Source organism: Thermobia domestica, chromosome 2, assembly GCF_964235325.1.
Source record: "Thermobia domestica chromosome 2, izTheDome1.hap1.1, whole genome shotgun sequence".
NCBI lineage: Eukaryota > Metazoa > Arthropoda > Insecta > Zygentoma > Lepismatidae > Thermobia > Thermobia domestica.
In genome coordinates, this window is record NC_137455.1 from 330592986 (window position 1) to 330607909 (window position 14924).

General features: G+C 34.4%; 1 protein-coding gene across 2 annotated transcripts in view; it reads left to right on the forward strand.

Annotated features, from left to right (window-relative positions):
• The window catches only part of Vps13 (vacuolar protein sorting 13C), a 426449-nt gene that overhangs the window by 365817 nt on the left and 45708 nt on the right, over window positions 1–14924 (forward strand). For both annotated transcript variants that reach the window (XM_081749100.1, XM_081749101.1), the window contains 2 exons: window positions 1061–1182; window positions 3557–3726. In XM_081749100.1, the coding sequence (XP_081605226.1) occupies window positions 1061–1182; window positions 3557–3726 (292 nt within the window). The remainder of the gene's footprint in view (window positions 1–1060; window positions 1183–3556; window positions 3727–14924) is intronic.

The window sequence follows — 14924 nt, forward strand, 5'->3', positions numbered from 1 at the left end:
ACTGTGACTTTATTTCGTGTTTTTTGTTTAAATTTTCATGTTTTTATTCATGAATATATTCATTTCTTTCTATTATTCTCAGCTGTTTCATGTACAAATTTGAGTATAAGAAACCGGCGATCTGTACATGTTCTGCAAGTGTGTTGCGCTTCAGGCTTACTTAAACGTGTCATCCTACACAGCATAGGTACAGCTGTAATTTAGGTTGTTTGAAAGTGAGTTTATAATTTAAGTTGTTTGAAAGTGAGTTTATGTGATGCCAACCAATGATGACAGCACTTGAAGTATTGTGAAGAACGCAGTTCTTATCGCACGTTACCAGTTTGTCCAGAAAATAATCCTTCCTCTGAGAAAACAGCAAAGAAACACAGAATTTGCTGGTTTTGCTTTCTGAAGTGCAGTCAACTCATGTGGGACCATTGTCCCACTTTAAATAGTTTCCCAAGCTAGTGCTGGCGTCGCGGTTGGTGAATGGTGTTTGCACTGCAGTTGTATGCTTCTTCCAGTGCTACACATGTTTGGCCGTTTGTTTATGACTTATGGACGTCCGGTCCTGAAGGTATTCATCGTCGCTTTAAAACGTGTTAGACCACTCTTGCAGTATCCATTCATTCCTCACACCGTAGCGAATATTTGGCATACTTTTCGTCCCGCTTCACTAGTGTTCTTTCCCAGTAACCCGTAGAAAGTGTACTGGCCCGTATAACGCTGTTTGGGGTTCCCTTGTTTGACCTTCCATTAATGACATTTCTTTTTATTTGAAGCAACCACAACCAGCGAGCAGCAAGAGAAAACGCTAACGTGTTACATTAAAAAAAGAACGAAAAAATCGAAACAAAAGATAATGTATGGAAGTCGTACAACACCACTACTTGGAAATGCTACAGAAGTATCTTGGATACCTAATATTGTATACGTTATTATGATTACCATGATTTGCAATTTGAGAGCGCTTTTCCTGAAGAATGTGTAGCTACTTTTGTGTAACTAGGTTTAATCACTTTAATCTTTTTTAAAATGTCATAATTAATATTAAAATTGATTTTAATTTTATTTTAAGGGAAGGGTATCGCTGTATTAACTTTCGACAAGGAATACCAGAAGAAGAGAGAAGCAAGAACCGAGAGGCCGCCAGCACGGTTGCAGGAAGGTCTGGCGCAGAGTGGAAGAGGATTAGTAATGGTAAAAACCTGAAGAAAAAAAAAATACATAGGCTTACCCACAGTGTTCAACAAATAAATTTGCGGATAAAGTATCTTGTAGAAGGATCACTAAGAAATATATTTTATTATAAGAGCTAGTGATATCGATATCTCGAAATTTTTTGTGTATTTTGAAAGGCTTACATCTAGAAGTAACAAATTCAACACAAAATATGTAGAAATGAAGCGGTTTTAAAACCTTTCCAGGTAAAAACGAACATTTTTTTTCCATAAGGAAAAAAGTGTTAGATTGAATAGTTAAGTAAGATCTAAGTAAGATAGTAGGTAAGAGAGAGATGCATTTGGACATTTGACTAAAATGAAATCCTTTAGTTTTACGCACCACGGTTATGCTCTGTAGAATAAAGGAGGTGGATGATTAATGAAAGTGAATGATTATGAGAGGTACTGATGAAATGAAAATGTTGAAGAAAACGGAATAACCCCAGGAAAACCTGTGGACACAATGTTGTCCATTACAAGCTCTCATCGCCTGGAATCGAACCAAGGACCACTCGCATCAAAGGTGAGCGCTGACCACTGAGCCATCTTCCCCATCATTTTGATAATAATAATAATAATAATAATAATAATAATAATAATAATAATAATAATAATAATAATAAAATAAATAAATAAACACAAATAAAAAATCGAAGTATTTACCTACAATAAAACAAAAAATAAGAAAGATAATACAATAATTTGGATAGGTATTCCTGACCTTAGGCATCCACCCAGTGTCGTGAGGCAAAACTAGAAAGTCACATGAACAAAAGACCTGACGGCCATTAAGTCTAGAAAGCTACCGATACGCCGGTTAGCGACGCGGCTGACCACACGTTCGTCGCTAGGTTGGACGTAGTACCACCAGTCGCTAACAGATGGCGTGGAGCGGGTCAGGCCCACAAATCGGGCCGTTACGCCAAGTGGCTTTTATTCCTAATCTTAAAACTACCGAAGGCTTTTTGATTCGTGTAGTAGTAACACAAATTGTAAATCTGAAAGGAATATAAAAACACCTAATTAAATATAAAAGTTATTTTACCAAAACTGTATAGCATAGTGAAGTTTACGAGGAATGGATAAAATTTACATTGCCAACACACAAATATAAATAAATTTTATCTATATGTATATAATCAAATTAAAGGAGCGTATTGTGAGCTCCTCCGTGGCTAAGCGGTTAGTGTACGCGCCTGTGGCGTGGGAGACCCGGGTTCGATTCCCGGCGGGAGCTCATGTGGTTCGGATTCCACGTTAATCAGTAGGTCCACGTCTCATATAGCCTTGCTGCTGAACGGGACGTTAAACTCAACTCAACTCAACTAAAGGAGCGTATTAAAAACGCAAAAATTGAAAAACCAACCTCAGACTTTTCAAAATATTCCATAGACAATCAAAATAATAATATGAATATTAAAATGTTACGAAAAATCGAAAATAATGTAGAATGGCAGATTATTGATGTCTATAATAAGAATAAAAACAACTACAATTAAATTTAGATAGTGGAAATTTAAACAAAAAATATTACAGTTTAATAAAGTATATCTCGAGTTTGTTTCGAGGCAAGAATAAAAGGATTTAACAGGGTATAGTATGCTGACGGTATCAACGTATTCAGTCGCAAGGCGCATTTCATGTTCAATAGCTAGAAAAATGCTACGGTAAATAATTTGTAACACTTTCATCACTTTGATTTTCTCTTTTCTTCTTGATTAGTTTTCCCAAATTACTATTGACGTACGACAAATTATATTACGATATTAAAAATATTAGAATTGTAAAATATAATAAATAAATGAAAATTAATAAATAATATAGTATATAACCGAAGATAGAGATCTTTCTAATTCATTATAATACATTCATAGATTAACAGTTAGCGCATTTACTCTGGGGTCCGGAGACTACAGGTTTATGCTATGGTCAGCTATCTTGACTGAAGTATTTCTAAGCTATTTTTCAGTCCCCATCAAGCAAATAATGAGGAAGTACTTCTAATATACAGACCATAGCAGATTTTGTTGCAAATTACTTACCATATTCGTGGTTAATTGTTTCCAGTGTGAAATAACTTTGTAACTGTTCATGAATCATGTCGAATAATGCTACACAATGTAATAAGAAATGACATAAATCATATATGATCAATATATAAAGTTATTTATTATTATTACGTTGAAGAAATTTAGTATAAGTAATGATTTTGATACAAGTTAAGACCATGACGTATACTAATGGTCCTTAAAAACAATATGGTGTGTATGTATATATATAAAAATTAACTGAGGTAAAAGTAAATAAGTACTAATTTCCTAAGCAATTATCCATTTTCATTTCACTTTCAGGGAGTGTTCGATGGAGTATCAGGAGTGTTTCTAAAGCCGATAGAAGGGGCTAAACAAGAAGGCGTTGAGGGATTTTTCAAAGGTGTTGGAAAAGGAGTGATAGGTCTAGTCGCAAGACCTGCTGGTGGGGTTGTAGATTTCGCTAGTGGTTCTTTAGGAGCTGTTAAAAGGTTGGTTACTTTACTTTCAAGTCCATTTTATGTATTTAACTTTTGGTTTTAATTTAGGTAGATTTCTTTTACTATCTAGTTTTCGGCTTCTCTTTGGAGCCTTGGTTACGGTAATTAAAAGTGTTAAAACATTTTGTCTAATAGAGACCCGTATCATCAAAGTATTTTAGTGTTCTTCGTGCCCGATGAGTTTATTCTTTTTCATTCCTTGATGTTTGTATTGCTTTGTGTGTTTTTAACTATCATGACCAAGGTTCCAGGGGAAGGCCGAAAGCAAGATAATGCAAGGAATCCATTATAATTGAAATCAGCGGAAAAAGATGTCTCATTTTTAGTATGGTGCGATTATTGAAAATATTGCCACAATAATAGTACTGTCAAAATCATTCTTTAAATTATGTGTAGTGCTTGTTTAGTACATAACGTTATATTGTTACAGTTTTATTCTTAAAAAGACATCTATGTCCATATAAACATAAATAAACCAATAATAATTTACATATTATTTTTAAAAACTGCGTAGCGTAGTCGCTAACGCTCTCGCCTCCGGTGCGAGTGGTCCCAGGTTCCATTCCCGGTGGGGATACTCGGTCGAAAAAGTGTAAAAAGCTTTCTCAGATCAGCCATCCTGAATGAGGTTTTCCTGGACTTTCCTCATTCCCACCAGGCAAATGCCGGGATGGTACCTAACATACAGGTCCCAGACCGCTTTCCTTTCTTCACTTTCCCGGATAGTGAGCTTGCCGAGGGACGTCATTCCTCCTACGTGACGAGCTAACATGGCCATAGATGCCGAAAGCCCAGAAATCTAAATCCTAAATCCTATTTTAGAAACTAGATTGCTACGCAAAACTTATCTGTTATGGAAATGCAGGGTACCATGTTTTGTTTGTTGTAGGAAGGTTCCTGCATGATGCATGTGAAGTTACACCGCTCTACTAAAGACGATTTTACAGTATTTGTAATTATGCTAAAGAATTTGGTACAGTTACAAAGAATTCTTTGGTACAATTTGTACTAAAGAATTCTTTACAAAAGAAACTAGTGAGTATTTTCTCTCCATGAATTTACAGTCTTGTACTATTGTCCTTTAAAAAACTCAGAAGGAGCTTGTAAAAGACCCAGGTTCAAGTTTAGAATGAAATAAATTTGACGTCTGTTCCTGTTCAAAAACACTATTTCGAAAAGGATAAACATCGGGCAAATTTCAATAATCAAATTCAAAGTTGTGTTTGGGTCCGCAAAATTTTAATCGCTGAATATGCAAATTACATTTTCATAAATGATTTCCGTTCTGACAAATTATAATTCATTACACGATCTATGTTTATTTTAGTTAATCGAACTAGGCTTGAGAGCTGAAATCGACTCCACGGGACAGGAAGTTAGGAACTCTTAGCCTAGAATACAGCTGATTATATCGATAAACGATAAATGAGAGAAAGCAATAATAATAATCATCATGGAACCGTATGTTCCCTCCGGTACTCGAAGCTTTAAGAACATAAGCGCACATTGTTTCTTTCTTCTTCTTTTTAATATACTAAAGAAAGAGACGAAATATCTCCACTGGGCTGCCAATCCTCGAATCTGCACAAGGAGCCAGTCAGAGAGGAACAGCAGACGAACAAAGGGTAGAAAAGAAATATGTAGTGTTCTCCTGTTTCTTCCTACTTTCTTCACAGAGAACAGACGTAACTGACATTTTTTCATTCCTACCCATGGGTGAGGTGGGAGTGAGGCGTAGAGATGAACGACGGGGGGATACTGTGAGGAAGAAAAGATGGATTTTTTAAAGATTTCTTTTTTCAGTCAGCAAAAATTTGTCCAGTGAGAAAAGAGTGAGAGAGAATGAGAATTGTGGCGAGCACAAAAAAATAATTTCAATCTGAGAGAGAGAGAAACATCAAATATGTTTCCCACTCGCCCTGGAAATGTCCTTGATTTGATTTTGTCCTGAAAACGTCCTGGAAATGTCCTTGGAATTTACAAAAAAAAAAAGAAAAAAAAAAGGTCAGATTTTCATGATTATAATGAAGATTTTAATTGATTGCTATTTTTGTTTGCTATTCCTATTTTTGTGCTGAATAATAATTTGTCATGATCCTTCATGCGTGGGTGGTTGATGGGCTTTCTTTCTCCCAACAAGTTGGTTGGCTGGAAGAACTCTCTTCTTTTATCCACTTGTTTGTTAACCCATTCTTGGATGCTGTCTTTACTGGCACTATCCTCCAGAAACTGTGATATGTACCAGTACCAATCCTCCATAATCAGTCTATTTTCGCAACAGTACATACTCTTCGGTAAAATTTCGTATGAGATTATGCCTGTACATGAGGAAATCACACAACTCCATACTCAGTTAAAAAACTTGTAATATAATCCATTTTTCCCCTAATTATATTTGTCACACTGTCACACAATGAAGATGTCATGTACGAAAAATAGATTTTTGTTGTTTGTAAATTTGTTCGGTGCACAATTAAAATGTCATGTAGAAAGAATGAAAATGCATGTGCTGGATGTGGGTGGATCGGGTGGCTATAAGAGGAGTTGGGAAGCCACCAGAAAAAAAAGCACATTACGCTCCGCTTTATGTATTTAATTATTGTGTATTAATACTGTACTTGCATTAATATTCACTGCATAAGCTACTGTACTTTTCATTTCACTGTTGTGAGTTTTGAACCTACAGCTGCAATCTGTTATATTTTCCTGTGTGGAAGTCCTGGAAAATTGGAGATTTGTCCTCGAAATGTCCAGAAAATTTTTTGGGGAAAGAAAGTGGGAACCCTGATTAAAGGTTCGACCCCAGACCAAGTCTTATTTTTTTTATTTAAATACTACTGTAAGCTTTAACGAAAATAACTATTTTGACGGTGACTTCAATATACAAATTCATTTAATCCAGAAGTCAGTTTCATTACCAGAGGAATACGCTTCAAATAAAAGTAAAATTCTTTATAACGATTTTGTCAGCGAGGGTCAGTCTAGCTAGGTTCCTAGTAATTAAAAATAATGTTATAGAAACATTTTCTGATTTGGCCTAAATTAAGATTGGAAATAATAATAATAATAATAATTTACATAATAACAAGATAATACTGAGTTTACGTGACAACAATAGAATTTTAACTATCCAAACGTGTAATAAAATTTAAACAGAATAACAGTTACTCAGATTTAGTCAATATCAGATTTTTTAAAAAAATGCTTTAAATGCTTCAATAAATTCTATAGTGAGTTATAGTGAATTTGAACAACAAGTGAATTTAATACCTTCTTAAGAACTTGATACTATTAATCTGAAGGATTGTAATTTCTAAGGTTTTGAATGTTAAGCTGTACCTTTGGATAACAACGATGTAAATTTAATGGGAATTATTATTCATGTAATTTCTTCCGTAGCTTCAATTGAATCATGCAAATGAAATTATTTTTTCTTACTTTTAAAACATGAAATTGCCGAAAATCACTTCGTTGCTAGTTATATCTAGCCTGTTGACTGTTTCTTTGCTATATTAAACACTAGTGGTAAGTAGATTAACTACATAAGAAGAAAGAAAGGATATTCTATGATTGAAGTAGACAAATAGAAGAGTTATTGTGGAGAAGTACATTATTTAGAATTGTATTAACTCATGACAGATAAAAGAGAGGAAAATTTTAGTTAGGATAGTGCACTAATTCAACCCTCAAAGTTGAATTTGAATAAACATGCCTCTCTCTCTCGATATATATATATATATATATATATATATTAAATACCACTAGTGTTTAATCTAGCAAAGAAAGAGTCAACAGACTAGACATAACTAGCAACGAAGTGATTTTTGGCAATTTCATGTTTTAAAAATAAGAAAAAATAACTTCATTTGCATAATTCAGTTTGAAGCTACGGAAGAAATTACATGAATAATAATTCCCATTCAATTCACATCATTATTATTCAAAGGTACAGCTTAACATTCAAAACCTTAGAGATTAGAATATATATATATATATATATATATATAACATGAAATAATACTCACGTACACTATGATTATTACTTTCGATCCCAGCTCGCTTATGATGACCATTTCTTGGGATTCTCCCGTTTGTCCCTCTTCACTTTTAATTCATTATCACCGTCTATCTTAACCTCGTGGCATACGTTAAACTCAAATAAAATAAAAGCTCCTTCGTGGCTAAGCGGTTAGCATGCGCGCCTTTGGCGTGGGAGACCCGGGTTCGATTCCCGGCGGGAGCTCATGTGGTTAGGATTCCACGTTAATCAGTAGGTCCACGTCTCATATAGCCTTGCTGCTGAACGGGACGTTAAACTCAAAATCAACTCAACATCTATATATGCGGTGTTTTGTACAGAAAAGTATCAAAAATTTATTTGGTACAGAATTTGTCTGTTGTGATACAAATAGTATTTTTGTCTGCTTAAATATTTAGAATGCGTTATGAACAAATGTGTTACTTCTTTGATTTAAGGCGACTAGTGTGTATGCAAATACAGTAAACTTCAGAATGTACTCTACTGTCAAAAGTGACGCTCGTCTTCATTAAATCGTACATACTTGCTTTAATACATGTAAATTATTGACACGGTAGTTAGACCCTTAGAAACGAAGATAATACAGGATGACAGATATTACGTCCACGTAACACTTCTGCAATAATTGCATTCATAACTTTTCTTTCTATTGTGAAATAGACAAATGACTTCATACAATAACAGAATATCGTTTATATATATATATATATATATATATATATATAGATTTTTTTTGTTACTCAGGTTAACTACTTACTTTTATCTGAATACGATAGAGAATATTAGGGAGTATGCGAGGAAATACGCAGTAGTTTTACGTGTAATTACAAGTTAAAAATTTGAATAATATTACCTATACACTTACATGATTGACGGTTGCTTTTCTCGATATGTAGAAAACATCATGAATCTTCTTGTGCAATTTTACTTTCAGGAATAAATTATAATGACTAAATTAAATATCAAATCGAAATATAAAAAGAAGAAAAATATATCACAGGTTGAAAAAAACACACACAATTACTTCGTACTTAAGAAGGGCTGGAAATAACTCTTCTTTCCGTCAATGACGGATTACCAAATTCCAATAAACTTCCCGCTATGATGGAAAATTGTCAGATTAGAAGTGTGTGTCCTGCAGATTCCAATGCAAGGAAATAATAGATTTTGACCTGCTTTCTTGCAGAGTTCCATATCGAGTTTCATTCACGCTACTTTATCACTGCTTATATCCGATAGTAGCTGCACAATGGTAACTCTTAGTTCATCATCTTCCTGTCCAAGAAGCAAGGCTTCCAAGTGATGATTACAGTTTGCCATTCGAATCCTGGTGTATCTGCTCCAACATGCAAAATCTTTCTCCTCTGGGCTCTGAATTTCTGTGGGTCTTCGATCATGGCTTCGGCACTGGGCTCCTACATCTGCTTTTTTTCTCATATCAAGCCGTTTCTGAACAGGACGTTGGAATAATGTGGTTCTAATGGTCGAGTTGGGTAGTTCCAGTAGTTGGCACATAAACTAAATGAGTCTCCAGAAAATGCACTAGAACTAGTTGAATATGTGTGTAGCCTATTACGTATTTCCGGGTGTCTACTGATACTGGAAATACTGAAATTTAATTTTGATACTGGAATTTTGATCCATTGGTAATTTGTCAACAATACTTTTTTGTAATTGTTTTAATAGTCTTAGAAACAATTTTGTATCCATTGAGATTGTAAATTTTTCCAAAGCAAGAGTTGTATACATTTTGTAATCAGACATTTAAAGCAGTGGGTGGAGCAGAGGGCTGTGAGGGTAGTTGGGAGGCCCTTTTAAAACTGTTAAAAAAATCATTGTATTTCAAAAAATTAAGGTTAACTAAATTTATTAAAAATAAAATATTCTTTTGATGGTAAAACAATTACAAACCTGAAATCATCAAGAGTGTGATTATTCCTAAAGAACTTTAAAAAAAATCAGTGTACTAGGTACAGGAATTTTGCTGATACTTATACTGGAAATATACTGGAATTTTAAAATGAAACAGTAGACACCCTGTATTTGTTCCTATACGTGTGGCTGTGTTCCACTTGCAAGATAAGTAAACACAATATGGGTTTGCACAAGTAACTATACAAATATTTGTGGTCAAGAAAAGTTTATATGTTTGTCTCCAATCCTTTCAAAATTGATATCTCGAAAACCATAAGTACTAGAGACGTGAAGTTTTCGCTGGTCGAATCCAAATTTTGTGTAGATTCTTCAGTTCTAATTGAATATTTAAGAAAATGGCAGTTATTTCTTTATTGAATTTTTTAGGAGTACACTGGAAGTGTTGAAATTTTAAAAAAGTAAAGCATCATATTCTCTGCGAATTATACATTCCAATACCACACATTTGTATACGTGATTAGTATATCTCTCCGACGTTTGTTTCATGGCCAAATGATAATGAAAAACGAAGTATAACCATTTCTTCTTTTGCTCAATGAAGACCATATATCACTGACATTATAATTAATTGTGTGTGTAATATATCTGCTTATTACATACTGCATGCAAGAAGAAAGAAAACACTGATCATACATGAATTAGAAACTCTAACAGGAAGTAGGTTCAGATCTTGCAAACGGTGTGAGATATTGAAAAATAATCGAAAAAATCTCCCCTTTATGGTATCCCTTGCCGGTTTATATATATATATAAAGACTTCTTTCACTTGCGTCTACAAAGGTACATGTACAGATGTTGCGAGGAATGACAAGGAGATTCATGCTCATATGTGAAAGATGCGCTGTGTAGAGAGCGCAGGTTCAGCTAATAGTAATAATAATAATATTAATAATAATGAAGCTTGAGAACGTTCGTTGTGGCAATTAAATCAAGTTAATGCTCGAAGTAGGCATCGCCTGGGCATTGTGCTGCTCATAATGAGTTGTTACTATCAAAAAGAAAGAACAGTCTGCTTAAAATGTATATGTGCGTATGTGTTATAGAAATGCACCACTGCCTCATGGTGTGTGAATATAATTAATTTAAACTGTGAACTAGCTAAAGTTCAGGGAAGCCTAACGAACTATACTTCTGCGAAGCCTCTTATCGTCTCCAAAGCGTGTTTCTTTATTTTCGTTCTCAAATTTGAAATGTGGGTTCTGATTAGCTGTTGCTTGAGTGTCGAAATGGCTTCTTAAAAGTTTGTTGAGGATGACTTGGGTTAGAGTTCCATTTATGGGCCGAGAATGACATTTTGGAGAATTGCATTTAGATGTCACGATGGAAAATAAAGAAGTCTGGCGACAACAGTATTCGCATGTGCCCGGAGTACATTTTCGTAGGTTTCTTTTTCAGACAAGTCGTCGCGCTCCACAATACAAGGTCTGACACATACACACACACACGCACACACACACACCAAAAAAAAAAAAAAAAAAAAAAAGACTATTCCAATAAATCATTGTATTTACAGAATTAGTTCTCTGTGATGTAATCTTACTCACTTGTTACTGCACAACTATCGTCTATTTTGTGCAAATTTGAGATTTTTCACTTGTGTCCTTCCTGAGATATTTGTGATGGTGAAAATACACGGTTTTTGAAAATTCGCAATGTTTAAAACTTTACAAAAAATCAAGTATATAGTTCTCAAATCTGAAACTTGTTTGGGATGTTGTCTATTATCTAGTCTCTATGTAGACAAAAAATTGAAGATGAGTCTCATTTATTTCGTTTCAAAATGTACATTCCAAAATGGCCGTTTCTAGGTTTCCAACCTCAATGTTCAGAGGTTCTTTTTTGAATGTTCTGAAGTACCTCTCAATGTGCACAGAACACAGAATGTTGTCCATTCCATTATCTTTCATATGATTTTGATTTGAACTCATTATCTTTAAAACCTAAAAAGTTACAGCGCTTAACGGAATACACTGAAACGTTCAAAATACGTTCAGGCGCTTATACAAAATGGCCGTTTCAACAAAACCTGCGCGGCTAAAAAATAAATGAATACCCGTTTTCAACTCCCTAACTGTGGTACAAACTTAGATAAAAAATTAATAAAAACTAAATTTTGTCAGCAACCATCATTGGTCGATTTCATTTGGATTGCCCCATGTAGTAATGTTGAGTAACAGTCTGACCACTGTGATCCCACTTAATCATAAGAAATCCCTTAATGTCGAAGAAGACAATCAACATTGCTTTGAATTTTAATTTTGACTTGCGTTTTTTTTTTTTTTTTTTTTCGGTCTTGGGGATCCTCAACATTTTCATTGCATCGACTTGCGCTTGCTTTCAAGATCATAGATAAATATCCATGTTTCTTCACAAGTTATAACAGATTCCAACAAATTTGACTAGTTTTTAATGCGTTCTATCATGTCCACACACAAGTCTTTACGACAAGTGTTTTTGGTCATCGGACAGAACGTTTGGAACAACCTTCGTACAAATTTTCTTCATGTGTAATTCTTCAGTTACAATGCGCCGAATAGCTTCTCTATTCAAGTTAACCAATTCTGCCATCGCACGAACACTTTATCTTTGGTCACCCCGGATCACCTCACGAACGTCGGTAATGTTTTGATCTGTAATCACTGACCTTGGGCGCCCAGAACTTTTATCTTCCACACTGTCCCTTCCCTCCGAAAACACACGTGCCCGAGACAAAGTTTCATCGCCATAAGCCTCGGTTATCATTTGAAACATTTCTGTGGCTGATTTGTTAAGTTTCACAAGAAACTTCATGTTGCTTTACTATCGCCTTGGTGAAAGGGGGTCGTATAAGCCTATTTACATCTTTCGTCTACCTTAATTTTAAACTAGAAATTTTCCCAATCATCCCTTCCACCGGGAAGTATATTCATGTTTTGCCAACTCTCACCTGAGCTTGGGAACCACTCAAGCAGAAGAGTTGGTGACAACGTGTTTGGTTGCGTCCGAACTATCCAAATATAAAAAAAATTAATAAATGAAAATATTAATTTAACCTTTCTTAGCTAACTGGCAGTTTGGCGCGAGGGATAGTTCACTACATAAATATAATTAAAATCATGTACGTTCCGCAACCTGTTCTCGCGTCTCTATTCAGAACCAAAAACAATCACAAAAAAAAAAAAAAGAAATATCAAGCAAACAATTGAAACACTGGGACTTAGATATCAACCATTCATATTTAACAGAAAACAAGATTAATAACTTTACATGCACTGGTTTTTACACGGAAAGTTTGAATATTAATGTACACCTGAGCTGGAATGAACAAGAAGCATTAATCATGAATATCACTAAAACATCATTTTTATCAGTGATGTCGAATACACAATAACATCCAAAATAGTACTTTAAAATGACAACTTTTTTTTTTCTTATGGAATTCCCTATCTAGCTAAATAACATGTAAAGAAAAAAAAAAGATGAAGATATTTACATGAAATAATTATACGCATGCGATTTAGTTGGTTGTGACCGATTATTTCGTAAGCTTACGTTTATTATCAATTCTTTTTCTCTTTTTTTTTTTAATTCGAGGTTCACTATTTAATGGCAGACGAGATATCTGGCGGATATAACACAATTCCAAAGCTAGAATCACTTCTTCATTCCGTCAATAAGTTCCTGAATTAAGCAGACTTGATTTAATGCTCGCGAGACTTACTTTTCCGATTGCTCCTATTACTTTAATTCACATTTACTTACAGTACATTGTCCTCAGAAACGGCGTGGTAACTTCGTTGTTCCTTTGGACCTGCAGAGTTCTAACGAAATAAGTTGGATAGATTTCGAGTCTTCTTGTTTAATATGGTGATCATTACTTTCGAAAATCATTTACACACGTTAAACGTCCTTGTGCATATTGTTCAAATCACGATGCTTCTAAAAAAATGAAATTTCACTGATAAACTATTTTTGCTAAGTCGGGCCATGTCTGCACCTGTGAAGTCTTCCATCCCGATTACTGAGCGTCCCTCAGGATTACACAAAGCATGTGAGCAGAGTACACTTAGGACGTAACATAGTTTCTGATTGGTCAGTCATTGAAAAGTTGTCCAATCACCACTCACTTTAGAAAATCACCGGAAGTACGAAATGATCTAGTAGCTTCTAGAACTTTCTCGAAGCTGTTCAACCGGAAGTTTCAACATCTTTGAGACAAAGAATCTCTGCTTTGCACACACACACATTCACAAGAAAAGTCAGTTTGTGGCGTCGAAAAGAAGTCATGTGCTGAACGAGTATGCACATAGTTGCCAACTACTATGTTTTATCACCAAAAGTCAATTATAAATTTAATAAAATATACGCCTTAATTTTTCTTGCTGTCGGTAGTCGATAGCAAATGGCGCCCACAGAGAATTGGCAATATTGTATTTACAAAATTGCCAAAGGACCCTGGAATATTTATATGTGGTCCTTGATTTTGATGCACCCTGTATATAGTTTGGTCCTACTGTTTCATGGTAACGGTGAACACAATGCTTCCTTATGGGGACGAACATAATAACACTATATAGGAGCAACTTGGGGTAAATGTGAAACATTAGCAGTATAATTTGGAGGAACTATTTATTGTTGTCACTGTTGTAGGAGCATTATTTGTGGAGCATTATTTACGAAGCACTAGTAACACCATTTTGCATTATTTTATACGCCTTGCTATTATTTTGAGTGATAGGTCTTTACACCTGTATGTTCGGTCACTTTTTTTTTTCGGTCACTTCTTATATAATTATGAAATGTTTTCTGTCTTTTAATGTCTTTTCATTAAAATATGTAATTTTCTATCATTTTGCTAATTTTCACTCGATATTCTGAACTATGGTTTCCCACCGTGTGCTTATGTTTTATGAACATTCACTACCAACAAAATCTATTCACTACAACATTACAAAAAAAAAAAACGTTATTTAACAAGTATACAAGTCCCATTTGGGTGAAGATTTAAGATTATATGAAAAGAAATATTCTTTCGACCTAACGAAATTATACGTGACTTTTTTTTTTTTTTTTTTTTTTTTTTTTAACTGGAAACGTATCGGAAACGGATTCGGAATTCGAAAGTTAAAATGGAATCAATAACGGAATCGAATTTGTGCATTGCGTTACAATATATAAACCTCAATACTTATTGGCTATAAACAAATTTTGAACAACTTCTTCTTTTTTTTTTTCA